A 27,235-nucleotide genomic window follows, 5' to 3' on the forward strand; every position below is an offset into this window, starting at 1 on the left:
CCCTACCCCCGCTTCCCCCGCAACCCCAACAGCCAAAGGGTCTCCCTGGACCACACTTTGAGAACCGCTGATTTAGAATAATGTTTTTCTTATAAAAGTTCATATACATGTTGTGGAAATACTTGAAAGATGCAGAGAACTGTAAGAAAAGTGAAACTGCCCATCTTGTTACAATCAGGTGTGTTTGTAGTTCACTGATAAAGTGTAGCAGCTGACTGGTTTTGACTGGTTTGAGTGAGTGGCTTGGATTCAAGGCTGGTTGGGCAGATGTAAGTGGCCTTCAGGTTTTGACAGGGGATAAGAAAGCTCTCATATCCCACAAAGCTGATGCCGGTTCCTGGTTGCAGGAGGAGCTGACCTGGAAACCTGTCCTTGGCCACTGTCCTATCTAAGGAACTCACCTTCCAGAGCTCACCTGCACAGAGCTGGAGGGGTATCCTCTTAGGAGCTGAGGCAATGACGATCTTCAGGCAGCTGTCCCTGGGGGCAAAGGCCGCCCTGGCTGCCGGGACTGTCTTCGTGTCCATGATTGTCTCCCGGTCCTACCTGGCGGAGAGCTTGGAGTTCAGGGCCTGGCGATGCCTGTTCCGCCTGCAGCTCGCCCTGTTTGCCAACTCGCTCATGCTCCTCGGCTCCATCTTCATCTGGCGTAGCACCGTCAGCAATCTCAAGCATTCCCCGGCTGCAGAGTCAGCCTGTTTCCAGCTCTGGAAGATGATCGTCGCGGCCTTCCTGGCCCTGGCGCATTCCAGCTTCTTCACCATGATCTTTCTAGTGGCCGAGGAGCCCTATCTCTTTTCCCTGGTTGCCTACACCTGCCTCGGGGCGTATGTCATCATGCTCTGCTTCCTCTGTGTCCTCAGCAGCATGGAGCAGGCCTACCAGCTCCTGGCCTGGCGTGCCGGCAGGGCAGTGGGCAGCCTTGACAAGACCAGGAAGCTGGCCCTCCGGCCGGCACTGGCAGTAATGGTAACCACTGTGCTCAGCGTGGTGGGGCTGCTGAACGCCGCCCAGCCCCCAGCGGTGACCACTGTGGAGGTGCCCGTGCATCGGCTGCACCCCTCCATGAACAGCCTCAAGATTGTGCTCCTCTCGGACATCCACCTGGGCCCCACAGTGGGCAGGACCAAGATGGACATGTTCGTGAGGATGGTGAACACGCTGGAGCCGGACGTCACGGTGATCGTGGGCGACCTGTGCGATTCCGAAGCCTCTGTCCTGCGCACAGCTGTGGCTCCTCTGGGCCAGCTGCGTTCACGCCTGGGCACCTACTTCGTCACAGGCAATCACGAGTACTACACGTCAGATGTCAACAACTGGTTTGCGCTGCTGATGTCCCTGAACGTCCAGCCCCTCCACAATGAGAATGTGAGGATTTCTGCTCCCGGGGCCCACCGTGAGGATGACGACTGGATCTGCCTGGCTGGGGTGGACGACATCGCAGCGAACATGCTGCACTACACTGGCCATGGCATGGACCTGGAGAAGGCCCTGGAGGGCTGCAGCCCAGACCACCCCACCGTCCTGCTAGCTCACCAGCCCCTGGCTGCCAAGAGAGCCCTCCAGGCCCGGCCAGATATTAACCTGATCCTTTCTGGGCACACGCATGCTGGGCAGATCTTCCCCTTGAACGTGGCAGCCTATCTCCTGAACCCCTTCTTTGCTGGTCTCTACCAGGTGGCCGAGACTACATTTGTATATGTGAGCCCAGGCACGGCCTATTATGGGATACCCATGCGTCTGGGCAGCAGGGCAGAAATTACCCAGCTCATCCTGCAGCCGGCCCCCTGACCCCACCCCTGTCTGCCCCCCGGGCGCCTGCTTCCTCGTTGCCCTTGCCCTCTGTCCCCATCCCTCTGCAGAGCAGGCTGTCCATCTACCCCGTCCAGCCTCCCCTGCCAACCCACACTTGTCACAAGACTGGCTGGCACTGTGATCTGTGCTGGGGCTGCTTGGCAAGTCCAGGGAGGTTAACTCTGCAGATGACCACCTGCTTTTTCATATGCATGTGAGGCCACTAAAGTAACGTGTAAGGACGGGCATCTGTTTTCCAAATGATGTGGAGTAAGCCCTCCTCCTCTGCAGAACTCACAAGGATGCCCTGAAAATGGGTTGCTGAATAGGGATGCCTCTGGCAAGTGGAATAGGGAAGGGACTCTTGGTGTTCTAAAAATCTTTTGGACTTAAGCAGTTTCCAGAAATCAGTGATCCTGAACTTTCTGGGAAAGGGGCAGTGGGGCTAGGTAATCTGGGAGAACAGGCAAGATGGAGGCCCCTCTGGCTGCTGGAGAAGAGGGTTTACTGTTCCCCCTTGATTCTATTAGAGTCACCTTCACTGAGAGCATCAGCCAAACTGTCTGGAATACAGGGTTCCTCCTGTTCCTCTGGGCCTTGATTGATGCTAACTGGCTGCTGGGCCTTTGGGCTTGGGGGCGGAGTGGAAGGATGTGAGCACTGCGAGATGAAGGTCATGGTGCTGCTGCCTAGAATTCAGAGGGTGTTTGCCAACCTTGACTCCATTTGTATTACGACACTTGGATGGAGTGATTAGGGACGGGCAACTTGCCCTTGGTGAGAGAGGAGGACACTAAGGCAAAGGGAAGTTAGGGCACTGGCAACATTGTCCTAACTTCCCTTTGCCTTAGTGTCCTCCTCTCTCAGCGGGGCTGAGAGCCAGGTTTCCGCCTCCCAACAGAAGGGTTCTTCCCACTGCCTGTATCTTTACAGGTGAGAACAGGGTTCAAACACAAATAACAGTGTAACGAGGAGGGCCTGGAACCTGATGTCCTTTCCAAGTGCTCTCCTTGAGGCTGATTTCAGTTCATCATAACTACATGGGCCCTGAAAGGGGGTTAGACAGTTTCAATGTAGCACAACTATTACAGGGGAGGGGCAGCCAGGAACCTGAAAACCACACCCTCCACCCCAGGTTGGGGTTAGAAATGGAGGTTCGCGCCCTCCCAGTGGGGAGGTTGACTCTTGCATCGGGAGTGGCAGGGGCCTTTCCTCCCTGGGGGTCCTGGCTTTGGGATGCTGGGCTATCCGTCCTCTCCAGCTGACCCCATCAGAGTTACCCTTGCGCTCTGGTCATGGAACCAGATGGCCATCTCTGCGCTGGATCCACAGAAAAAGAGGCAGGGGTCAATATGTCTGGAGCAGCCCTGACCCCACCGGCTGGCCTCTGTGCCAGAGGCAGGGGACCCTGTGACCCCGGGCTAGCAATAAATCCTGATAGAAAAGGCCTCACTGGGAATCTTTCTGTGACCTCTGACCGGGGTCGGGTGGGGCTCCTCACCTTCCTGCTCACTTGTCAGGCAGCATTGGGCAAACTTGAAGTCACTGAGCCTCAGTTTCCCTCACCCTGCAATGGGGATAATTACTGTATGTACCTCAAGATTGTTTTGAGGGGAGGGTGTTAAAACGTGGTGCGAAAAACAAAAACAAAAACACACGTGGTGCAACAGTTGCCAGGGCTCAGTCACAAGGAAGCACTTGATGTTGCCAATTTTAAAATATCCCATGGGGTGTGCAGTGATACTGTTGGTACCGGGTGCCCAGAGAATCTGTGGAGCAGCCATTCCTAGGGAATGGGAGTGGGCACCATGCGCAGTGATTTGTCAGAGCAGCAACTGCTGGCATTGCTTTCCTCTGCCTGTTGTTTGTCTCCCTGTTTGGAGGGAGGCAGGGCCTGGCCAGGGCATTTCTCCATTTTCCCAGGCAAGTATCATTTGTTTCTGTTCTTGGTCAGTGGAACCTTGGGAGATCCTGGAGACCACCTCCCTTGTTTCCAGGCAGCCAAAGTGTTGACAGCCGGCCTTCCAGGCAAGTTTAAAATGCATCTTTGCGTGGAGATTTCAGTGGTTTCCTTACTATTTACCCCCTTGTGTTTAATCGTTCTTACAGTCAGGAGTATGTTTGGAGAAAAACTTGTCTACAACCAAGGAAGGGGCCCTGGAGAGCCTTTCTTGGAACACATTTTGCAGATGGTGGGGTCGTGGGAGAGGGAAGTGCTTTGCCCCGGGCAGCGCCTAACTCAGCTCAAGTTCTCTGACTCCCTTCTCCGTGGCACCACCCAAGCTCCGCGCTTCCCCCTGTCTCAGAAAGGCCGCTCTTCCAAACCCTCTCAGTCCCTCGTGCCTGGCCCAGTTGGGGTCCCTGGGTCTCTGACTCCCTGGTTTGGGTCCCCCCAGTCTATGTGAGCTCTGCCGTTTGTCTTCCACCTTGTGGTGCAAAAGGCCGTGTGCGTCTGTGCTGCTCCAACAGGTGTTATTTCACTGGCTTCCTAACTGCGGATCTTTCTTTCCAGTGCCTGAGCCGGATGGAATTTACTTCCCTCAGTCCTGGTTTCCTCTTGCAGCTTTGTCTCTTCTCTTCGCCTTGACTGCCAGTACTTTTTGGTCCTGTGCCCTGTCATCCTTATTCTGAGGTCCTTGGTTGACTGATTCCTGTCTTAACAGAAACAGGACAGGTCCATCTTCTGTGCCCAAGGATTAGTCAGCAACACCTTCTCACGCTTGGTTTGTGTTCCTTGATTTTATGGGGGAAGCTTTCCGAGCAGAAATTTTTCCATTTCTGTTCAGATATGATCTGTGGAGGGGTATGTATGGTTTGCTCTCCATGGCCCCCGGGCACCTATGTTCCCCTGTTCTTTGCTCATTTACCTTCTTTGATTTATTTATTGCCAGGGGAGGTGGTGAGAAACATTTACTTGAAGCTTGAAAAGGCTTTCAATTTCATTCTAGTTTTTTTTTTTTTAATATATCTATTAAATGCAAGTTAAACAAAAAACTTTCTAAAAATTAACAGTAGCATGTGTAGTATGATACTATTGTTAGAAAGTCTTAGTACATTTATCCCTCTGCTGTTTATTCCAAACATCCATCCATCCTTCCTTCCTTTTCCCCTCTTACTTTGTTTATTCTTTTTAAAGTCTTTTACTGGGAAAATTTGAAAGTATTCATAAAGTAGAGAAAACAGCAACTGAGTTTCTATGTGCCCATCACCCAGCTTCAACACTTGTGACCATTCCACTGTTCTTTCTCATCTACCCCAGCCCCACACTTTTTGTTTTTGTCCGGAGTATATTAAGACAAATCTTAGAAAATATGTTTTTGCCCTAAAATACTTCAGTATGAATCAGTTTTTAAAAAGCATATCCATAATGCTGTTATATCTGATGAAATTCACAGTAATTCTTTAAAATTGTTTAAGTCTTGGGGCTAGAAGCTATGATAGGTCTTCTACCTCTTAATAAGAGTGTTTTTTCCACTATCTGAGGATTAAGTAGCTATATCTATTATAGGTAAGTATAGGATTCAAATGCAGTTAACTGGATAAGGATTATTTTTCAGGTTTTTTCTGACTATTTCAATTGTCTTTTGTGTGTGTGATTTGAAAAAACACGTAAGATAAAATTAATCATCTTAGTGATTTTTAAAGTGTTCAGTTCAGTGGTATTAAGTATATTCACATCGATGTACAACAGCTCTTCAGAGCTTTTTCATCTGCAGATCTAAAACTCTGTACCCATTAAACAATAATGCCCCTATCCACCCTCAGCTCCAGGTAACTCCCACTTCACATTCTGTCTCTATGAGTTTGACTCCTCTGGGTACCTCCTATAAGCAGAATGATACATTATTTGTCTTTTGTTTCACTTGGCATAATGTCCTCAGGTGCGTCCATATTGTAGCATGTGACAAGACTTCCTTCCTAAGGCCGAGTAATATTGCACTGTACGTGTCTCCCACATTTGGTTTCCTTGTTCATCCATCAGTGGACACCTGGATTCCTCTCACCCCTTGCCTGTTGTGAATGGTGCTGCTTGAACGTGGGTGTGCAGATATCTCTTTGAGACACTGCTCTCTCTTCTTTTGGATATATACCCAGAAATGGAACTGCTGGGTCGTGTAGTAGTCCTGTTTTTCACGTTTTGAAGAAGTTCTGTACCACTTTCCATAGCAGCTGGCCCACTTTACAGTCCCACCAGCAGTACGGTGTTCCAGGTTCTCTGCAGCCTCACCGAAATTTACCATCTCTGTTTGTTTCTGGTAGTAGTGTGAGATGCAGACTTACTGTGGGTGTTGATTTGCATTCCTCTGATGACTCGTAATGTTGAGCATGTTTGCATATGCTTGTTGGCTATTTGTATAGCATCTTTAGAGAAATGTCTATGCGGGTCTTTTGCTCACTTTAAGTCATAGTATTTGATTTTGTTTATTTGTTTGTTTTTGAGTTGTAGATCTTTATATATTCTGGATATAAACTGCTTATCAGATATATGATTTGCAAGTATTATCTCCCATAGACTCACTTTTAACTGTATTGATTGTATCCCTTGATGGGAAAAAGTTTTTAAGTTTCATATCCTATTTGTCTATTCTGATTTTGTTGCCTATGCTTTTGGTTTCATATTCAAGCAGTCACTGCCAATCCCAATATCATAAAGTTTTTCCCCATGTTTTTTTTTTGAGGAATTTTAAATGTTAGGTTTTATGTTTAAGTATTTAATCTGTTTTGAGTTATTTTTGTATATGGTGTAAAGTAAGGATCCAATTTTATTCTTCTGCTTGTGGATATCCCGTTTCCCCAAAATTTTAAGAGACTGTCCTTTCACCAGGGTGATCTTGGCTCCCTTGTTGATGACCAGGTAAACATATACGTGACAGCTTATTTCAGGCCCCTCTGTTTATTCCAGTTGTCTGTCTGTCTGTCTTTATATCAGTAACTCATTGTTTTTATTATTATGGTTTTGTAATATCTTTTGAAATCAGCAAGTATGAGTCTTCCAGTGTTCTTCTTTTCCAAAATTGTTTTAGCAATTTGGGGCTCCTTGAAATTCCATATGAATTTGAGGATGAATTTTTCCATTTCTGCAAAGAATCCTGTTGATGTTTTGATAGAGATTACGCTGACTCTGTAGATCACATTGGGTAATACGGACATCTTAACAATACTAAGTCTCCTGATCCATTAATATGGGATGTCTTTCCATTTATTTGAGTCTGTTTAAAATCTCAGGGATTCAGGATTGGGAGCTCGTATACACCCATGGTGGATTCATGTCAATGTATGGCAAAACCAATACAGTATTGTAAAGTAAAATAAAGTAAAAATAAAATAAAATCTCAATAGTGTTTTGTAGTTTTCAGTGTATGAGTCTTTCACCTCCTTCATTAGGTTTATTCCCAAGCATTTTATTCTTTTTGGTCCCATTTTGATTGGAATTGCTTAATTTTTCCTTTTTGGATTGTTCTTGTCAATGTATAGAAATGCAGCTGATTTTTGTTTGTTGATTTTATTCCCTGCAACTTTGTTGAATTCATTTATTAGTTCTAATAATTGTTTGTGTATGGGGGTTGGGGGAGACTCTTTAGGGTGTTCTACATGTAAGATCACGTCATCTGTGAACAGATATATTTTACTTTTTCCTTTCCAATTGAATGTCTTTTTTCCTTTTTCTTGCCTTGTTGCTCTGGCTGGCACTTCCGTTAGTATCTTGACTAGAAGTGGTGAGAATGGGCATCCTGATCACGAAAGAAGAACTTGCAGTCTTTCATATTGAGTAGGATGTTAGCTGTTGATTTTCATACGTGGCCTTTATTGTGTTGCGGTAATTTTCTTCTATTCATAGTTTAACAGAGAAGGCAATGGCAACCCACTCTAGGACTCTTGCCTGGAAAATCCCATGGACGGAGAAGCCTGGTGGGCTGCAGTCCATGGGGTTGCAAAGAGTCGGACACGACTGAGAGACTTCACTTTCACTTTTCACTTTCACGCTTTGGAGAAGGAAATAGCAACCCAGTGTTCTTGCCTGGAGAATCCCAGGGACGGGGGAGCCTGGTGGGCTGCCCTCTATGGGGTCACACAGAGTCGGACACGACTGAAGCAACTTAGCAGCAGCAGCAGCGTAGTTTAAGTGTTTTATCATAAAAAGGTATAGAATCTTACTAAATAGATTTCTGCCTCAACTGAAGCAATCATGTTTTTGTTCTTCAACCTGTTAATGTGGTGCAACCCATTGATTTTCATATGTTGAATCACTCTTCCCATTTGGTCATGAGGTACTGATATAAAGAGTTGCTAAGGGAAACCCCTCGCAGTCTAGTAATTAGGACTTGGTGCTTTCACTTCTGAGGGTGCCAGTTCAACCTCTTATCAGGCAACTGAGATCCCACAAGCCAAGTGGTGCAGCCAAAGAGAAAGAAAAAGAGTTGTTGAATTTAGTTTGCTGATATTTGTTGAGGATTTTTCCATCAGTATTAACCAAGGATATGGAATTTGGCCTGTAGTTTTCTTGTTCTGTTATGTCCTGTCTAGCATTGATATCAGGATTATGTTGTTCTCATAGGATGAACTTAAAAGTGTTCCCGCCTCTTTAATTTTTTGAATAGTTTCAGGAGGATCAGCGTTAATTATTCTTTAAATGTTTGGTAGAATTCCCTAACTCAGTTGGTAAAGAATCCGCCTGTAATGCAGGAGATCCCAGTTCAATTCCTGGGTCAGGACGATCCGCTGGAGAAGGGACAGGCTACCCATTCTAGTATCCTTCCTTTTCTCTTGTGGCTCAGCTGGTAAAGAATCTGCCTGCAATGCGAGAGACCTGGGTTCGCTTCCTGGGTTGGGAAGATGCCCCTGGAGAAGGGAAAGGCTACCCCACTCCAGTATTCTGGTCTGGAGAATTCCATGGACTGTATAGTTCATGGGGTCACAAAGAGTCGGACACAATTGAGCGACTTTCAGAGCATCAGGCTCTTGGTTTTTCTTTGAGATTTTCAATACTGATTCAGTCTCTTTACTAGTTATTGGTCTGTTCAGATTTTTTATTTCTTCATGATTCAGTCTGTGTAGGTTTTATGTTTCTTGGTAGGTTGTATGTTACACAATTTGTAGCCATACAGTTGTTCATAATAGTCTCATAATCCTTTTTATTTCTGTAGCATCCATTGTAGCATTTTTTCTTTAATTTCTAATTTTGAGTTTTATCTCTTTTTTCTTAATCCAGCTAAAGATTTGTCCATTTTGTTGATCTGTTTAAAAGATGAACTCTTACTTTCATTGATTTTTTTTTTTTCTATTCTCTATTTCACTTGAAAAATGAAAGTGTTGCTCAATCGTGTCTGACTCTTTGCAACTATAATGGACTGTAGCCTGCCAGGCTCCCTTGTCCATGAAATTCTCCAGGCAAGAATACTGCAGTGGGTTGCCATTGCCTTCTCCAGGGGATCTTCTTCACCCAGGGATCAAACCTGGGTCTTCTTCTTTGCAGGCAGATTCTTTACTGCCTGAGCCACTTATCCCTGCGTTAATTTGCATTATTTCCTCCCTTCTGTTAGCTTTAGGTTTAGTTTTTTCCTTTGATTCCTTGAGGAATTGTGTCACTTTATAGTTCTTTTGTTTGAATCAGGATCTAAAAAAAAGGTCTATATATTATATATGATATATTTCATAAGTCTCTCTAAGTCTTTAAGATGTCTTCTTATTTTGTGTCATTTATTTGTTCAAGTTATCTGGATTTATACCTTGGTATTTCCTACACTTTGGATTTGTGGTGGTGTTTGACATGTACTCTCCTTCATTTTTTCTGTAAACTGATAGAGGTGGACATCTATTAAAGTTAGAGCTAGAAGCTGGACAGATTCGTGTTCAACTTTTGCCCTTTTTGGTAGGAAGACTCCACTGTTTTCGGTGAGGCTGAGGTTGATCAGGTGTTGTCAGCTTGGCCCCACCACTAGAAAGTTGCACATCTTTTCATCTAAGGTTTCAGGAGTCGTTGATGATTGTTGCCTGAAGTCATTAGTCTAGTAGGGATTATAAAACGGTGATTTTTGAAAGTTTGATACATTTAATACAGAATTTAGTAGGCCAGAATACCAGGTAGACTTTCTAGGAATAATTAGTTGGCTTTAATGTATTCAAGAGACAATGGAAGCTTCTTTTACCTCAGTTTTGTATTTTGAAGGCATTTTTATGGCACTTAGAAATATAATCCTGGGAATTCCCTGGCAGTCCAGTGGTTAAGACTCTGAGCTCTTGCTCCTGAGGGCCCAGGTTCAGTCCCTGATTGGGGAACTAAGATCCCACAAGCCATACAGCGTGACCAAAAAGAGGTATAATTTGGCCATCAGCCCCCAAAACGAGGATTTTTAATTACATCATTTCTTCTGTATTTACTAGCTATGGTTTTTCTACAAAGAATTCTCTGCATCAGTTTTTTGGTTATTCTGAAAAAGTCTGTAGCAAAGGCGAGAGAGACGCGGATTCTTCCCCTTCGGTCTTCAGTTTTCAGGATAATGAGCTGATACCCCAGCAAACTTCAAGGATGACCAAAAAGCTTTTCTTTTGTGTGAGAGGGAGTATTCTGAATTTGGCTATTTTTACATGTCTGATGTGTTTCAATCCAGTGAAATGTTAAATCTTTTGCTGCTCAGAATAGCCCATCTTCAGCCAGTAGGAGCTGTTTCAAATTGGCTTCTATGTAATTTTGTTGTTGATAATAGTTATTGATTGTTGTAGGCCTATTTTGTATATATTCTACCCAGACTTGGATTAAGTAATTTCTTGAGGAGCTCTGGTTTCTTTTAATGGGAAATATTTAGAGATTATAATTTAAGGGACTAGATGAGCTAAGTGCTACTGGCTGTTGTCATTTCTAAGCCGTTTCTGTGGCAATTGCTGGGAAATAAATATTTTTTTTGAAAAAGGAAAACTTTAGCTTGTATTATTTTTACAGCAGTTTTATGTTCGTAGCAAAATTGAGTGGAAGGTATAGAGATTTTCTGATTATAGGATTTTTAATTAACCTTCTTTGATTTTATATTTGCTTCTATTTTATATTGAATATTTTGGTTCCTAACAATGCAATATAATTCCATATGTATCCTACTGTGTATTTTATGAATTCAAAATAGTCATGAAATATTAATAGGATGAAATCTACTGGTTGCGGGTTTGTTTGTTTTAATGCAGCTCAGGATATATTTTTATCCTCAGTTAAAATACTATTTCAAATGGACATGATTCTTTCCTCTGTGGAAAGTTAGGTCTGTTTTTAACTTTTAAAAATTATTTTATATTTTAAATTTTTAAATTTTATTTAAAATTAATGAAATGTGCACTTCCCTCTGCTCTGAGAGGAGCGGGTAGAATTAAATCTGTGAATGTCTGTGAGTCCTGGAGGGTAGGGAACTGATCCTCAACTGTGCTCATTTCTTTTCTATTCTGCCATGTTTCCTTCCTCTTCCACTGAAATGTGTTCTTTCTATCCACGGTCATTTGGAAGGCTGAACAAAAATCTGTTTGGAGTAAGAGAGGCATAAATGAATAAAATGAGTAAATACATAAGCTATAGCAGATGATTCACAAATTCCTCCAGATCCGTTGGTTATCACTGTTCATTCCCTGTGGCGGTTTTGCCCCTCCAGCCTGTCTGATGTAATGATGCTTCCAGGAGGTTTGATGTTTGAAAGGGCTTCTGCTCTAGCACAGTGGAAGTGTGTTTCAGAGTTGTCTGTAATACTGCTGTTCTTTCTCCTTGTTCTGTGAACTGAGGGATCTGGGAAGCCCGTCAGTGCAAACACCCTCACCCCTGTCTTTTCCCCTTCTCTTAATCCCATTTCCCTCACCCCTGGGGTACTATCAGCCTAGGAGGGCTGTGTCTCTGTCACCCTGGAGCTGAGCAGCTCGTGTCAGGGATTCTCCAGGCTGTGGGGCCTCTGGGGTGGGTTGAGAGGGTAGGTAGGGGCTAGGGATGGAGGTCCGTGAAGAGGTGCTTAACCGAACTATAGTGAGCAACTTAAGTATCTTCACATAATCAGCATGACCCGTAACTGTGATGGCACCGACCTGCTTTTCTTTCTTTATTCAGGTTGAGGACTGTGCTCTAATAATGCAAATATAATCATCTTTAGTCCTGAGGATCAGGAAACTTGAGGCATGTTTGTATTACCTGGTGATGTAAAGACTGATGTTATGTTTGATTTTTTCAAAGAAAGGCTTATTTACCCCTGAAATAATCTTAAACATTATCAATAACTTTAAAACTGTTGTACTGGACAGTGTGAGTTACCTGATATGTACGTGGACTGGGGTTACTTGTACTCTGGCCTTCTTTTTCTCCAGTATTGGATGCAGTGTGCTCATTGGTTGGGGGTGGTGGGGTGGCTTGGAAAAGCGTGGGCTTTGACTTGCTTGGAATTACTTTTTGTGAATGCTGTGACTTCATGCATTGTAAATAGTGATGCTCCCACACCTGAGCACATGTGAAATAAAACTGTGACTCTTCAGTATTTGGTTCCAGTGCTAATTATTTAAAAGGGGTGGAATTTGCACAGAAGGCTGATTTTCCATTGTATATATATTGGGGGAGTAAACTCTAAAGACAGCTTTCGCTCCTTCTCCTCTCCCCACTCCTCGATTGCCTTACTCCCATTCGTGGTGCCACAGCCCAGGGATTAAGGAAGCTGGATCCTTTCAGGTCCTTTCGTATGGAGAAGGGTCGCTTTGGAGCCATGAGGTGGATGTTCCCTGTTGACAGGCACCAGTTAGAGGCAGTCTCTTAGGTGACGTCTCTTGCTTCTGCATCTGTCCATTTAAAAATCTTTCTTAAATTTGTGTGGCTGAGTTGGGTCTTTGTTGCGCACCCAGGGTCTTCCTTGCAGCCATGGGCTTCTCTAGCTGTGGCACGGGCTTCGTTGCCCTGCGGCATCCTGCTTCGGGGGCCTGAGACTGAATCCACGTCCCCTGCATTGGAAGCTGGAGTCTACCACTGGACCAGAGAGAAGTCCCCCCATTTGCTGCTTTTCTAAGCTTTCTTTCAGAGGCTTGTCACTGCTCCCCAGGTCTAAATAACACACTGCTGCTTGACTACCGTGACAGCTCAGAGAGCATCCTGGCAGTCAAGGTCTCAGGGGGCAGAGCAGAGCAGGCACCAGATCCATGCAGCAAGAGAAAGAAGGTGCCCCGCTGTCACGCCCACTCACAGCCTGCTTCTGATGCTCTTTAGTGAGTCACACATGCCAGAGGCGGTGTGGGCGTTCCACGGCCACCCCTGGGGCTGGTGTGCGGTTAAACAAGTGGTCTCCCCGCATCAGCCTGTTTCTGGCAGGGCTCACAGGGGATCTGACTGCGGATGTGGTGAGGGTGTCCCCTGAGTCTCTGTGGAAGAGGCACCAGGAATCTTCAGTTTCAGGAGGAACTGTGGGCTTGTTCAGATTTCTCTTGGGTGGAGGTGGGCAGTGGGTAGCTCCAGGGCAATCATCTGGCCCTTCGCCCAACAGCGGGCTCTTAACTCAGGTGGAAGGCTCGGGAGGTTGTTAAGGAAGCTGAGTTGAGTGCATGCTCAGTCGTGTCCGACTCCTTGTGACCCCATGGACTGCAGCACGCCAGGCTCCTCTGTCCACGGGATTCTCCAGGCAAGAATACTGGAGTGGGTTGCCATGCCCTTCTCCAGGGGATCTGCCCAATCCAGCGATCAAACCCACATCCCCTGTATTGCAGGCGGATTCTTTACTTCTGAGCCATTGGGGAAACTATCCCAATTTACACTCATGACTGGGGACATTGCCATCGGGTAGGTCCTCGGACTTGTTGTGAAAAGGATGTGGCCCTTTCCCATGGTCTCCCAAAGAGCAACAAGGTGGGGCCTGGTGTCAGTGTCAGCCCAGACTGCATTGGACAGGCCTCACAAGGTCTAGGGGTGCCCTTTCCTTAGGACAAAGGTGCCCTAAGTCCCACTGGGGAAGGAATTTTTATCATGTGTACTTGGGTGGCATCACAGTGCCCTTCCGCAAGGGGATCCTCGCTTCCATCAGTCAGTTCCCGCCTCAGAGCTGGGGCCTGGATGAAGGAGCCGTGATTTCCCATGGTGGTGGCTGACCTCAGCCGTTTGTTCATGAGTGACTGATTTTTTTGTCTCTTGTGAGACTCATCAAGCTGGAGCCCCACTGGCTGCCCAACTGTCCCCCCGTCTCGGAATGCTGTGGTTTCTGAGCCCTTGCCTGAGGTCATCTCTCAACATGCCCCGGTTGCCACCACGGTCATAGTGATGGTGATTATGTCCACCGGCCCCCGGCGGCTAGGTGGCCCCTCTTTGGGTAAGTCAGCACTTCATCACCCTCGAAGACACGAAGGAGTGTCTTCTGCCCTGCCCTGCCCTGCCCACAGAGCACAGCCCTCAGGGGACCTGAGGTCTCCAGGGCCTCCTCACTGCGGCCTTCCTTACGGAAGGGTGCCTTATCTGGCCAGGCTTGGGGAGTGTAGGCAGATGGTGGGGTGTCTGGTCACCGGCTTTACCTTCTCATCTCTTAGAGCCGTCTCACACGTTCCTTAGGATTGCAATGCGGTCCGGGCACCTCACTTCATTTCCTGTAGGTCAGCATCAAGTGCGAGTTCCCAGGCACCGGGTTCCAGCAGCACAGGGGCCGGGTTGAATGCCTTTCCCAAGATGAAAGCTCATGAATCTTGGGAGAGTGAGCCACGTCCATACGCTCCCGTCTCTCCTCCTTGTGTTGTGTCCCCTCGAGATCCGCTCGCCACGTTCCCCTCCACCCCATTAAGTCCTGGCCTTATCTTTCTGGCAGGAGATATACGTCTCTTTCAACATTGCCACGGAAGCCTCTAGCATTCACAGCATGCCCTGCGTGGACGCATGATTTGAGCCTGTCAGCCAGTCTTTCTTCAAAGCTGCCAATCGGTTAATAAAAGCCAGCCAAGCCCACAGTCCTTACAGTTAGCAGCACCCTGTCCTTCAGCCCCGTCCCACAGGGAGAGCTAAGGCAGATGCCAGCTCCTGTCTGCCTGTGTCTCCTCCCAGCCCTGTACAGGTGGGGCCTCGGTGCGTGTGTTTGCGTTACCAGAGGCTGTCGCCCCCTCCACTTAGCACTCCTTTAGGGTTCTCACTGCTGTCTTGACATAGAGGAAATGAGAAATCCAGGTATAGACTCGGCATCATGAGGATCTGCTGTTTAGGCCACTTCTGGAACAAGTTGTCTTAATTTGGGTTCCTCTAGAAGTAAAACCACCAGGGAAGTCCTAGAAGTAAGACAGGCTTCTTTGGTGGCTCAGACAGTAAAGAATCTGCCTGCATTGCAGGAGACCCAGGTTTGATCCCTGGGTCAAGAAGGTTCCCTAGAGAAGCAAATGACAACTCACTCCAGTATTCTTGCCTGGAGAATGCCACGGACAGAGGAGCCTGGCGGGCTACAGTCCAGTTCAGTTCAGTTCAGTCACTCAGTTTTGTGTCCAACTCTTTGCAACCCCATGGACTGCAGCATGCCAGACTTCCTTGTCCATCACCAACTCCTGGAGCTTGCTCAAATTCATGTCCATCCAACCATCTCATCCTCTGTCGTCCCCTTCTCCTCCTGCCTTCAATCTTTCCCAGCATCAGGGTCTTTTCCAATGAGTCAGTTCTTCACATCAGGTGGCCAAATTTTTGGAGTTTTAGTTTCAGCATCAGTCCTCCCAATGAATACCCAGGACTGATCTTCTTTAGGATGGACTGGTTTGATTTCCTTGCAGTCCAAGGGACTCTCAAGAGTCTTCTCCAACACCACAGTTCACAAACATCAGTTCTTTGGCACTCAGCTTTCTTTATAGTCCAACTCTCACATCCATACATGACTGCTGAAAAACCATAGCTTTGACTAGATGGACCTTTTTCAGCAAAGTAATATCTCTGTGTTTTAATATGCTGTCTAGGTTGGTCATAGCTTTTCTTCCAAGGTGCAAGGATCTTTTAATTTCAAGGCTGTAGTCACCATCTGCAGTGATTTTGGAGCCCAAAAATATAAAGTCTCTCATAGAAAATTGGATTAACGATTTATTGAGCATGGCCCCGCCCATCAGAACAAGACCCAGTTTCCTCCACAGTCAGTCTCTTCCACCAGGAAGCTTCCATAAGCCTCTTATCCTTATCAGAGGGCAGACAGGATAAAAACCACAATCACAGAAAACTAACCAAACTGATCACATGGACCACAGCCTTGTCTAACTCAATGAAACTATGAGCCATGCCGTGTAGGGCCACCCAAGACGGACAGATCATGGTGGGGAGTTCTGACAAAACATGGTCCACTGGAGAAGGGAATGGCAAACCCCTTCAGTATTCTTGCCTTGAGAACCCCAGTTACAGTAGGAAAAGGCAAAAAGGTATGACACCGAAAGATAAACTCCCCAGGTCTGCAGGTGCCCAGTATGCTACTGGAGAAGTGTGGAGAAATAACTCCAGAAACAATGAAGGGACGGAACCAGAGAGGAAACAGTGCCCAGTTGTGGATGTGACTGGTGATGGAAGTAAAGTCCGATGCTATAAAGAACAATATTGCATAGGAACCTGGAATGTTAGGTCAATGAACTTGGAATGTTAGGTACATGAATTTCTCGTGAGGCAGGTAAGGTGGTCTGGTATCTCTTTTAAGAATTTTCCACAGTTTGTTGTGATCCACACAGTCAAAGGCTTTGGCATAGTCAATAAAGGAGAAGTAGATGTCTTTCTGGAACTCTCGCTCTTTCAGTGATCCAGTAGTTGTTAGCAATTTGATCTCTGGTTCCTCAGTTGTGTCCGACTCTTTGTGACCTCATGAACTGCAGCACACCAGGCTTCCCTGTTCTTCACTATCTCCTGGAGTTTGCTCAAATGGAGATAGTTTGCTCCATTGAGTCACTGTGCCATTCAACAATCTCATCCTGTCTCTCCATTCTCCTCCTGTTGTCAGTCTTGCCCAGCACCAGGATCTTTTCCAATGAGTCAGCTCTTGGCATCAGGTGGCCAAAGTATTGGAGCTTCAGCTTCAGCATCAGTCCTTCCAATGAATATTCAGGGTGGATTTCCTTTAGGATTGACTGATTGGATCTCCTTGCAGTCCAAGGGACTCTCAAGAGTCTTCTCCATCACCACAGTTCGAAAGCATCAGTTCATTGGCGCTCAGCCTTCTTTATGGTTCAACTCTCACATCCATCCATGACTACTGGAAAAACCATAGCTTTGACTAGAGGGACCTTTATCAGCAAAGGGATGTCTCTGCTTTTTAATACGCTGTCTAGGTTTGTCATAGCTTTTCTTCCAAGGAGCAGGCGTCTTTTAATTTCATGGCTGCAGTCACTGTCCGCACTGACTTTGGGGTGGGAAGTCACAAAGACTCGAGGGATGAGTTTGAGATGAGACCCTATCAGCATACAGTACGATGAGCTCCCCAGGGAGTATCCACAGGAGCTGATGTAGATGTGTGTGTTTTTAATTTAAAATATTTATTTATGTGACTGTGCCAACTCTTAGTTGCGGCCTGTGGGATCTAGTTCCCTGACCAGGGATTGAACTCGCACTCCATGCTTTGGGAGCAGAGTCTTAACCACTGGACTGCCAGGGAAGTCCCCTGAGTTCACATTTTAAGCCTAATTTTTTCCCAGTTTTATTGAGAAATAGTTGGCATACATCCCTAGATAAGTTTAAGGAAAACAACATGATTGACTGATTTACATATTGTGAAATGATTGCCACAGTAGGTGGTAATATCCCTCTTCTCGTACAGATAAGATAAAAAGGAAAGCAAGAAGAAAGAAAAATTTTTTCTTATGATGAGAACTCTTAGAATTTACTTTCTTAACAATGTTCCTATAGATCCTGCAGCATTCTTAGCTGGAGTCATCATATTGTACATGACATGTCTGGTACTTATTTACCTTGTAAATGGAAATTTGTGTCTTTTGACCACCTTTCTCCAATTCTTCCTGCCCCGACTTTTTAATTTGTGTCAACATTTCACTTGGAAAAGTTCTCACACATACAGAGAGTTGAAAACATTCCATATCCTCACCATTCAGATTCTCCCATTAACATGTTACTGTCAGTCTATCCCTCCATTCATCACTGCATCCATCAACTCTGTCTTATTTTGGGGATGCATTTGGGAGTCGGTTGCGGACATCAGTGTACTTCCTCTGAAATATATCAGCATATAAATCATTACCTAGAGGTCAATATTTGTTTAGAGCCCTTTTTCCCTTTAAGGTAAACTTTACATGGGCCTTCCTTGGTGGCTCAGATGGTAAAGAATCTGCCTGCAATGCAGGAGACCTGGGTTCGATCCCTGGGTCAGAAAGATCCCCTGGAGAAGGGCATGGCTATCCACTGCAGTATTCTTGCCTGGAGAATTCCACGGACGGAGGAATCTGGCGGGCTACAGTTCGTGGGATTACAGAGTCAGTCAGTGAGCGACTTTCACTACTACAGACTTTACATACAGTGAAATGCATGAGAGATTTTTTAATTTAAATTTTTTGGGTTTTTTTTTAAGATTTGTTTATTTTTGGCTGTGCTTGGTCTTCTTTGCTGTGTGCAGGCTCTCTCTAGTTGCAGCGAGTGGGGGCTGGTCTCTAGTTGCAGTGAGTGGGGGCTGTTCTCTAGTTGCGGCGAGTGGGGACTGTTCTCTAGTTGTCATGCATGGGCTTCTCAGTGTGGGGGCTTCTCTTGTGGAAGCACGGGCTTCAGTAGTTGCAATGCACTGGCTTGGTTGCCATGAGGCATGTGGGATCTTCTCGGAGCAGGGATTGAACCCGCGTCCCCCTGCATTGGCAACAGGATTCTTAACCACTAGACCACCAGGGAAGCCCACTGCTTGATGAGTTTTGACAAACGCATACACCTGGTAATCCCAAACCCTGATTCAGCTCTAGGATGTTACCATTGCCCCAGAAAATTCCCCAACGTTCCTTCCCAAGCATTGCTATTTTCAAAAATATTTTATTTTGTTTTAATACCATCAACATTTCAGAGTAACTCTTATCACTAGACTTTAAAATGTCCCACATGTTGGATCTGGCTTCTGACTTCCTCGTGTTAGAATTAGATTCAGTTCAGTTGAGATTATGTACATCTTCCTGAATCACAACGTGAGAGTCATGTCTGCTTGTTCCACTTTTATGAGGTTGACATGAACAGAGGGATCACATCTGCCTGATCCCTCCTTTATAAGATTCCTTCAACCTTGATGATGGTTTTAGCATACACTGATGATTACCAGCAAAGGTCCATCTAGTCAAGGCTGTGGTTTTTCCACTGGTCATGTATGGATGTGAGAGTTGGACTATAAAGAAAGCTGAGTGCCAAAGAATTGATGTTTTGAACTGTGGTGTGGAGAAGACTCAAGTCCCTTGGACTGCAAGGAGATCAAACCAGTACATTCTGAGAGAGATCAGCCCTGACTCTTCATTGGAAAGACATGTTGAAGCTGAAACTCCAATACTTTGGCCACCTGATGTGAAGAGCTGATTCATTTGAAAAGACCCTGATGCTGGGAAAGATTGAAGGCGGGAGGAGAAGGGGACGACAGAGGATAAGATGGTTGGATGGTATCACCAACTCACTGGAGATGAGTATGAGTAAACTCCAGTAGTTGGTGATGGACAGGGAGGCCTGGCATGCTGTGGTCCATGTGGTCACGAAGAGCTGGACACGACTGAGCGACTGAACGGAACCGATGATTACAGCTTAAGTCTATTATTTCACTCAAGGTTAGGAAAGGATGTTTTTCAGATTCTGTTATTCTGTCGCCATTTATTAGCTAGAATTCTGTGAAGAATTCTCCATTGTCAACTTCTTGGTTACCCTGAAATATATTTTTTCTGTGAAAAGGGAAATAACCTGCTTGGCTTTTTCCCTTTGCTTGTCATTTTTGGAGTAATGAGTTGGTACTCTCGCAGTCTCCAAAAGTGACTGGTGAATTCTTTTTTCCCCCTCTGTGAATCATTATGAACTCATAAGTGTTAATATCCTTGCAGTCTTTTTGTTCCAGATGATAGCTGTTAAGTTTCTCTCTTTTAAAAATAATTTTTTTAAAAATATTTTTTGATCTCTTGGCTGCTTTGCGTGGCATGTGGGATCTTAGTTCCCCGACCAGGCATTGGCAGTGTGGAGTTTTAACCACTGGACCACCAGGGAAGTCCCTCTCTCTTTTTCAAAGAAAAAGCTCAGTTTTTTCTGCCCAGAACCAGGGGGAGCCTCTGGCTTAGGGTCAAACCCATGAGTTCTGTGGGGTCCACTTCCTGCCCACCTGACCCCTCGCTACCGCCACCAGGGTCCACAACTCTGCTTCCTTGATTGCTATTTCAGGAAAAGAGCAGAGTGCCAAATATTTGCAAACCCCACACGTCTGATCCTATCAGTCTTCTGTTCAAGGTGCTCTCTGTGGCTCTCGGCACAAAGTCCAGGCCCTTGGATGGGACGTCAGAGCTCATTCGGTCTGGCCTCTCCCGTCTCCCAGTTTCGGCTGTCACTCTGCTTTATCTGTGTGGTTGCACCACGCCCTGCCCGAGTGCCGCACCCTCTCCGTCAGGGCTCCCAGTTTCTGCTGCCTGCCTTGCACCTCTCCTTGGCTAACTCTTCTTCATCCTGGGGCTCAGCTTAAACCAGGCATTCTCAGCGCTGACTGTATGTTACATCATGTGGGCAGTGTTAAGAAATGCCAAGGCCTGGACTCCACCCAAGATCAATTAACATCCGCATGTCTGAGCAATGAGGCTTGACTTTGCTATTTGTAAAAGCTTCGGCAGGTGATTCTGTTGTGCAGCCAAGGTTGAGAATCACAATTTGAGGCGTTCCTTCCTCTGGAAAATTCTTTGTCCCCCAGGCCTCGGTTACAAGCTGTTTATTACTGTTGCCGTCTTCTGCTCTTGTCCCGTCCCCCAGCAGTACTTGATATAATTGGATAACTGTGTATGTTTAAGGTATACAATCTGGTGGTTAATCAGAATTTAATCATCTAAGACTCGTGTTGATTCTTGGGTTTCTTCCTCGCTAGACAGAAGCTTCACGTGGGCTGCGGCTGCATCTGTGTGGTTCCCCTGTTATTACTCAACACATAGTAGGTGTTTGTAATTTTTATAAGTAGTTATTAGGTTGATGTTTGGGCTGTATTTTGAGGTTGTTTGAATGCAGAGATGGTGGTGCTGCTCTGTTCTGTGGGATTAAGCCAGATTTCACCTTCTGCCCAGATCACTTCTCTCTAAGCTCATTTCCTACTTCTCTGAACTAGTTCTCTTAGACAAGGAGATTTGTGGGATCTTAGTTCCCCAACCAGAAATTGAACCTGCATCCTCAGCTGTGAACAGACTCCTAATCACTGGACAGCCAGGAAATCCCCAACCAGCAGCCTTTAGACAACCCTTTCCTCTTCCCAGTTCTTTCCGAAGTCGCTCCCTCCCTTTCTATCGGTCTAAAGAATTTCCCCAACCTCTGAGCTGCCTTTGAACTCACAGAACTTGTAGGAAACCTTTATTTGATATTTATTCGTATACGTGTTTTGAGATGTTTTCAAAATCATCCATTGGGCCACATGGTATAGGAAATAATTCTTATATTTTTGTTAGTTTCTGGTTTTTGAATGGCGATTAAAGCATTGCTTACTGAAAGAATAAAGGGATATTGACACTCTGGCATTTGAAAAAATGATTCTTAAATTAGTTTTTTGTCTATTTTTGGTTAGTAAAGCTTTCCAGTTGTCCCTTAGCAGTCTCTGAATTGTTTAACTTTTAGTCACTTTTTTTTTTTTTTTGCCATGCCTGCAGCAAGCGGGATCTTAGTTCCCCAACCAGGGATCACATCCATGCACCCTGCAGTGGAAGTGCAGAGTCTTCACCGCTGGACCCCAGGGAAGTCCCACAGTCACAGGACTTTAACCCTCTAGTTGGATTTCAAGCCAAGTGGGATCTAGGACCTCTGCTCTCATGGTTGTTTCCAGATGCAACACTCAAAAGTTTCATGGACTGTTATGATGCTATGAAAAAAAGATTTAAAAAAATGGCTAAAGATGCACAAGAAATTTTACCAACACTTGTTGTTCAGTTGCTAAGTTGTGTCCGACTCGTGAACTGTAGCACGCCAGGCTTCCCTATCCTTCGCTGTCTCCCTGAGTTTGCTCAAACTCATGTCCATTGAGGTGATGATGCCATCCAACCATCTCATCCTCTGTCGCCCCCTTCTCCTCCTGCCCTCAATCTTTCCCAATGTCAGGGTCTCCTTTCCAATGAGTCAGTTCTTCAAATCAAGTGGCCAAAGTATTGGAGCTTCAGCTTCAGCATCAGTCCTTCCAGTGAATATGCAGGGTTGATTTCCTTTAGGATTGACTGATTTGATCTCCTTGCTGCCCAAGGGACTCTCAAGAGTCTTCTCCAGCTCCACAGCTCAACAGCATCAGTTCTTTGGTGCTCAGCTTTCTTTATGGTCCGGCTCTCACATCTGTACATGACTACTAGAAAAACCACGACCATTGTTAACAACGGAGGACACTAATTAAATGTTTTCTTGTAGCCTTGGGTCGGGAAGGTCCCCTAGAGAAGGAAATGGCAGCCCACTCCAATATTCTTGCCTGGGAAGATCCCATGGGTAGAGGAGCCTGGTGGGTTGTACAGTCCAGAGCATCGAAAAAGAGTTGGACATGACTTAGCCACTGAACAACAATTTGTAACCCTGGTCCTGTTGCTACATGGGGTCTGTTGGTGCCTTTTTCCGTCCACCAGAGGGCAGTGCTCTATTTTACCTAAAAGTTGGCCTCCCCTTTGAGGTCTTCACTTTCAACTCCTAGCATTTCGCCTTCTGAAGTGATCCCCAAACAGTGTTTCTTGAAATTTGATTTGATTCTAGAAGTACAACTTACATTGCAACACCACAGAGATATACATCCATATGCAAATCTATATATGCCTATATAACTAAAGTTTCATAAAATAACACTTGTCTTTATAGAGAAGAGACTTGTGGTTGCCAAGGAGAAGGGGGTTGGGGGAGGGACGGATGGATTGGGAGTTTGGGGTCAGCAGATACAAACTATCATAAAGAGAGTGCAGAGACAACAAGGTCCTGCTGTATACCACCGGGAACTATGCTCAATATCCTGTGATAAATCATAATGGAAAAGAATATGAAAAAAGATGTATATATAGGTATATCTGAATCACTTTGCTCTACAGCAAAGATTAGTACAACATTGTAAATCAACTACTTCAATAAAATACAATTTTTTAAATAACGCTTGTCTTTACTATGTGTAACATTGAATTTTTTTTTCTTTCTTTTTCCTATTCTCTTTCATTTAAAAAAGTTCTGATCACCCAGATTGAGTTCACGATTCACAAACTGGGTCGCGGATATTGCCTTCGAGTTCATTTAGTCTGGCATCCTGCATTTTTATGGATGGAGAGACAGAGGGTTAGAGAAGGATGCTCGGTCATGGCGGGACTCAGAGCAGCAGCTAGGAAGAGGTTTCAGGGCTTCGGACTTCTGGTCCGTTGCTCTGAGCACAGTGACGTTCCTGCTGAGGGAAATGCAGGGCTCCAGCAGGGTGCGGCCACAGGGGGCGGGGGGAGGCCGTATGTGTGTGCGTGTGTGTGCATGCACGTGTGTGTTGCCGCTGCAGTACCCTGGGTATGAGAGGAGCCCCCTGTAGCAGGGGGACTCTTTGGTAATGTGACTTGAGCATCTCACCCGCTGATTGTCACGTTGGCACCAGCCTCTGTAACTTGGCATGTAGGTCCCCTTCGCCCTATCTCAGCCGTGGTCTGTTTTATAGCCCAGAACCGGGCACGTACACAAACTAGATGGGTAGGGGGTCCCTCATCACCGTAAACATCTGCTTTCTGAGGGTGGAAGTTCTCATGGGGTCCAATCCTTGCTCTGTAGAATGCCACCCAGAGAACATTCCAGATCGACTACCACCGTAACCGCTTCCTCAAGGATGGCCAGCCCTTCCGCTACATCTCGGGAAGCATCCACTATTTCCGCGTGCCCCGCTTCTACTGGAAGGACCGGCTGCTGAAGATGAAGATGGCTGGGCTGAACGCCATCCAGACGTAAGTAGGAGGGCACTGGGCTCCCCTCCGAGGCAGAGACACCCGCAGCTGGAGTGGGGGACCAGCTGTATCTCTCTGTGCAGAGGTTTCGTTGCTCAGAACGGGAATAAGAGTCTGGTGTCCCACTCGAGTAGTCTTGCGTGGGAAATCCCATAGACAGAGGAGCCTGGCAGGCCACAGTCCATGGTATCGCAGAGAGTCGGACACAGCTGAAATGACTTAGCATGCACAGTGTCCCGGGAGAGATTTGTCTTGGGCTTGGGTGTCGCTTCTTTAGACAGTTAACTACTTCTTCCAACCTTGACCTTTGTCAGCAGAAATCATAAAATGAATAGCAGCTTAAAAAGGCAAAGGGAAGTAACAATGACTGAGGATTTGCTGTGTGCAGGACAAATGACATGGATGATGCCATTTCTCCAAGTTCACCATTACCGAATGTAGCCGATAAAACTGAAATTTGCCGAGGCATGTGCTTTCGGACAGAAATCCAGCTGAGATTTAACGATAAGGGTGTTTGTAGGCGGCCGTAGCTCCTCTCAGCTCCTAGGGGAACACGCCTTGTTGGGTAGATCCCTGAAACCTAGTGTGTCTTTGTGGTTCTGCTGGGGTGATTCTATGGCCCAGGGTTACAGAATCACCCCCAATAACTATCTCTCCTCATCTCTTCTGTTTGTTTCAAAATGACTAATTGAGAAGGAAGTTGGGGTGGCTGGCCACTCTGGTTTTTGCATTGCTGATGTGAATTGCTGATAACTCTTCAAAGATAAAGTATGAGAAAATCCAGCAGCAGATTCCTGGGACAGATGGTTAGGGAGAATCCCACTCATTCTTCTGGTTGTCGGACCACTGGCGCCTGTCTGTAGTTTTAGCCCTAAAATTAAAGTTTTAAAACTAAACTAAGTTCTGGGAGACCAAAATGGCTCCAGGGAACCCTGAAACCCTGAAACCATAAGTTAGGGGTCAGCAGAGAGACCTTTGTGATGGCAGTGGGTAGCTTCGTGTTTAAATCTGTGTCCCTTGCTGCAGGCAGCCAGGGGAGCTGGTCAGAGTTTTTGTTACTTTACCTCGTTCAGGATATTCCTGATAAAATTTCTGGTTAGGAGGACACAGGGTTTGGAGGCTCTTCCATTTTTATTGAAAAACATCTTTCAAAAAGTAAGTATATCGCTTCTGACCTTAACACAGATACTTGAATTTTTCCTAAGCCTTACACAGGCATATATAATTTTTACACAGTAGAAGTTTGCGTCAATGTAACTATGTATTTTTTGTGTTTTGGCCACGCCTTGTGGCTTGCAGGATCTCAGTTCCCCAACCAGATATGGAACCCCAGCCCTGTCAGTGAAAGCCCGGAATCCTAACCACTAGGCCACCAGGGAACTCCATATATATATATATATATATATATATATAGTTTTTTTTTTTAATCAAGCATTAAATAGAAATGGGCATCCTTTGTGGAGCAGACATTTAAAAGTGTCCCCACAAGTTTGATTATCTGCGTAGCTGCCATGAAAACTCAAAACAAGAGTTTTTTCTCAAGAGGATGTCTGTGTGTGTCCTGTGGGTTTATAGTTATACAGAGTGGTTCAGAAATGTGTATGGGACACCTGGAATTTTGAGCTGTTTTCAGGAAGGGGCTCTGTGCGTCTTTGACAGGTACGTGGCCTGGAACTTCCATGAGCTGCAGCCTGGACGGTACAATTTCTCCGGGGACCATGATGTGGAACATTTCATTCAGCTGGCACATGAGCTGGGACTGCTGGTCATCCTGAGGCCTGGACCCTACATCTGTGCAGAGTGGGACATGGTGAGTGTGGCTAACCTGGCCTTGTCTGCCTGGTGTGTGGACAGATGGGGCTCTGGGGGAAAAGGAATGAAAGCGGTGTGGAAAAGTCTCATTCCAGATAGCATGGGCCTGTAGCTAAGAAAGCCCAGGTGTCTTTTACCTTAGGTAGTGGCCAGGCAGAGAGGAGCAGGGAGGGGTGAGAAGGCATGGGTCCTCCTCTTTGTGGTCACAGACAGAAGTCAGTGTCATCTGTTAAAAGCAGTTCATGAAGTGGCCTCTGTCTGCCCCACAGGGTAGATATGAGGTTCAGTGCAGTAATCTATAGAAAAATCTTTGATTCTCAAAACATTGCATTCATGCAGAGTGATCTTATTTTTTATTATGTTTACAATCTCTAATTGCCCTGAAAGTTACAAACCAGAAAGCCTAGCTCAAATACCCATTCTCCATGACACATTTCTCCTTTACTCTCACTGCTAGTAGTAGTAATAATTTCTATCTCCCCTAAGACCTTAAAGTGGTTTCTTTTTTTAAATTTGTTTGCTGTTTCCCCATCCTAGGGAGGATTACCTGCTTGGCTATTGGAGAAAAAATCTATTGTTCTCCGTTCTTCAGATCCAGGTGAGCTGTTAGAGATGTTGTAAGAGAATTTAAGAAAGTTCAGATACTTTATATCCAAAGGGTCAGATACAATATTTCAAAGGCTGGGATACTCCTGGGTGAATGCTTCTGAGAGTTTAGTAAAAGTGTGGGTGTCCATCATTCTCCACCAGACACTGAGTGTGTCGGAAAGGATTGTTTGAACACCTCGACGAGATCTTGTCGATCCCTTGGTAACTCTTTGAATTAGCACTGGGCCCCATTTGCGGCTGACTGATTGACGTTAATGCTTTCTCTCCCTCCATTCTCAGTCTGCGACTTGATGGGGGATGACTCCCAGCTAACCAGAAGGGCAGATGTAGTTTCTGTGGTGGTGTCCCTGGATCTCTCTTCACCTACTTTTACAGAGTGATCTGTGAGTGATAGGTTTTTCCCTTATCTAGCTATAAACCCTGATCAGTCTGCAGGTCCTGATTTGCTGTATTTATTTTTTGCGGGCGTATAGTTGACTTACAGTGTGGTGTGTACAGCACCGTGAATCAGTTATGCATATTTTTGAGATTCTTTTTCCATGTAGGTCATTGCAGGGTACTGAGTAGAGTTCTTAGCTGCATTTCTGTCTTCTGAAGACTTCATTTCTCTTGGGGATGAAGCTGGTCATAAGAGCAGCTGACAATGATTAAATTTGCTGTATAAAAGGCTAGTACATTATGCTCTGTGTGGCTTTTCTTAGTGTACTACGCGCACGTTTTACACTGTTAGTATATTATTAGTGTTTTCCCACGTACTGTCTCATTTAATACTTATAGCAACTTTGTGAACTGCTTACTTATCCCCATTTGACAGTGTAAATGTATAGTTGATTAGAACTTAATTTTTTTTAAACTCAGCTGTGACAGAGAAGGACCCGTCACTCAGTCGTTCAGGCAGATGTCTCCTGTGCCGCAGGCTTGTGGCCCTAGCAGCAGGGGCCGATACCAGGCACACTGGTCCTCCGAAGGCCCC

General features: G+C 45.7%; 1 protein-coding gene across 1 annotated transcript in view; it reads left to right on the forward strand.

The window, feature by feature from the left end:
* Positions 1-567: 567 nt before the first annotated feature.
* Positions 568-27,235, forward strand: part of GLB1 (galactosidase beta 1) — a 97,746-nt gene continuing 71,078 nt past the window's right edge. The window contains exons 1-4 of the mRNA XM_052635778.1: positions 568-1,701; positions 23,672-23,841; positions 25,501-25,651; positions 26,191-26,251. Coding sequence (XP_052491738.1) covers positions 622-1,701; positions 23,672-23,841; positions 25,501-25,651; positions 26,191-26,251 — 1,462 coding nt within the window. The 5' untranslated portion in view covers positions 568-621. The remainder of the gene's footprint in view (positions 1,702-23,671; positions 23,842-25,500; positions 25,652-26,190; positions 26,252-27,235) is intronic.

This window comes from Budorcas taxicolor, chromosome 1 (genome assembly GCF_023091745.1).
Source record: "Budorcas taxicolor isolate Tak-1 chromosome 1, Takin1.1, whole genome shotgun sequence".
Taxonomy (NCBI): domain Eukaryota; kingdom Metazoa; phylum Chordata; class Mammalia; order Artiodactyla; family Bovidae; genus Budorcas; species Budorcas taxicolor.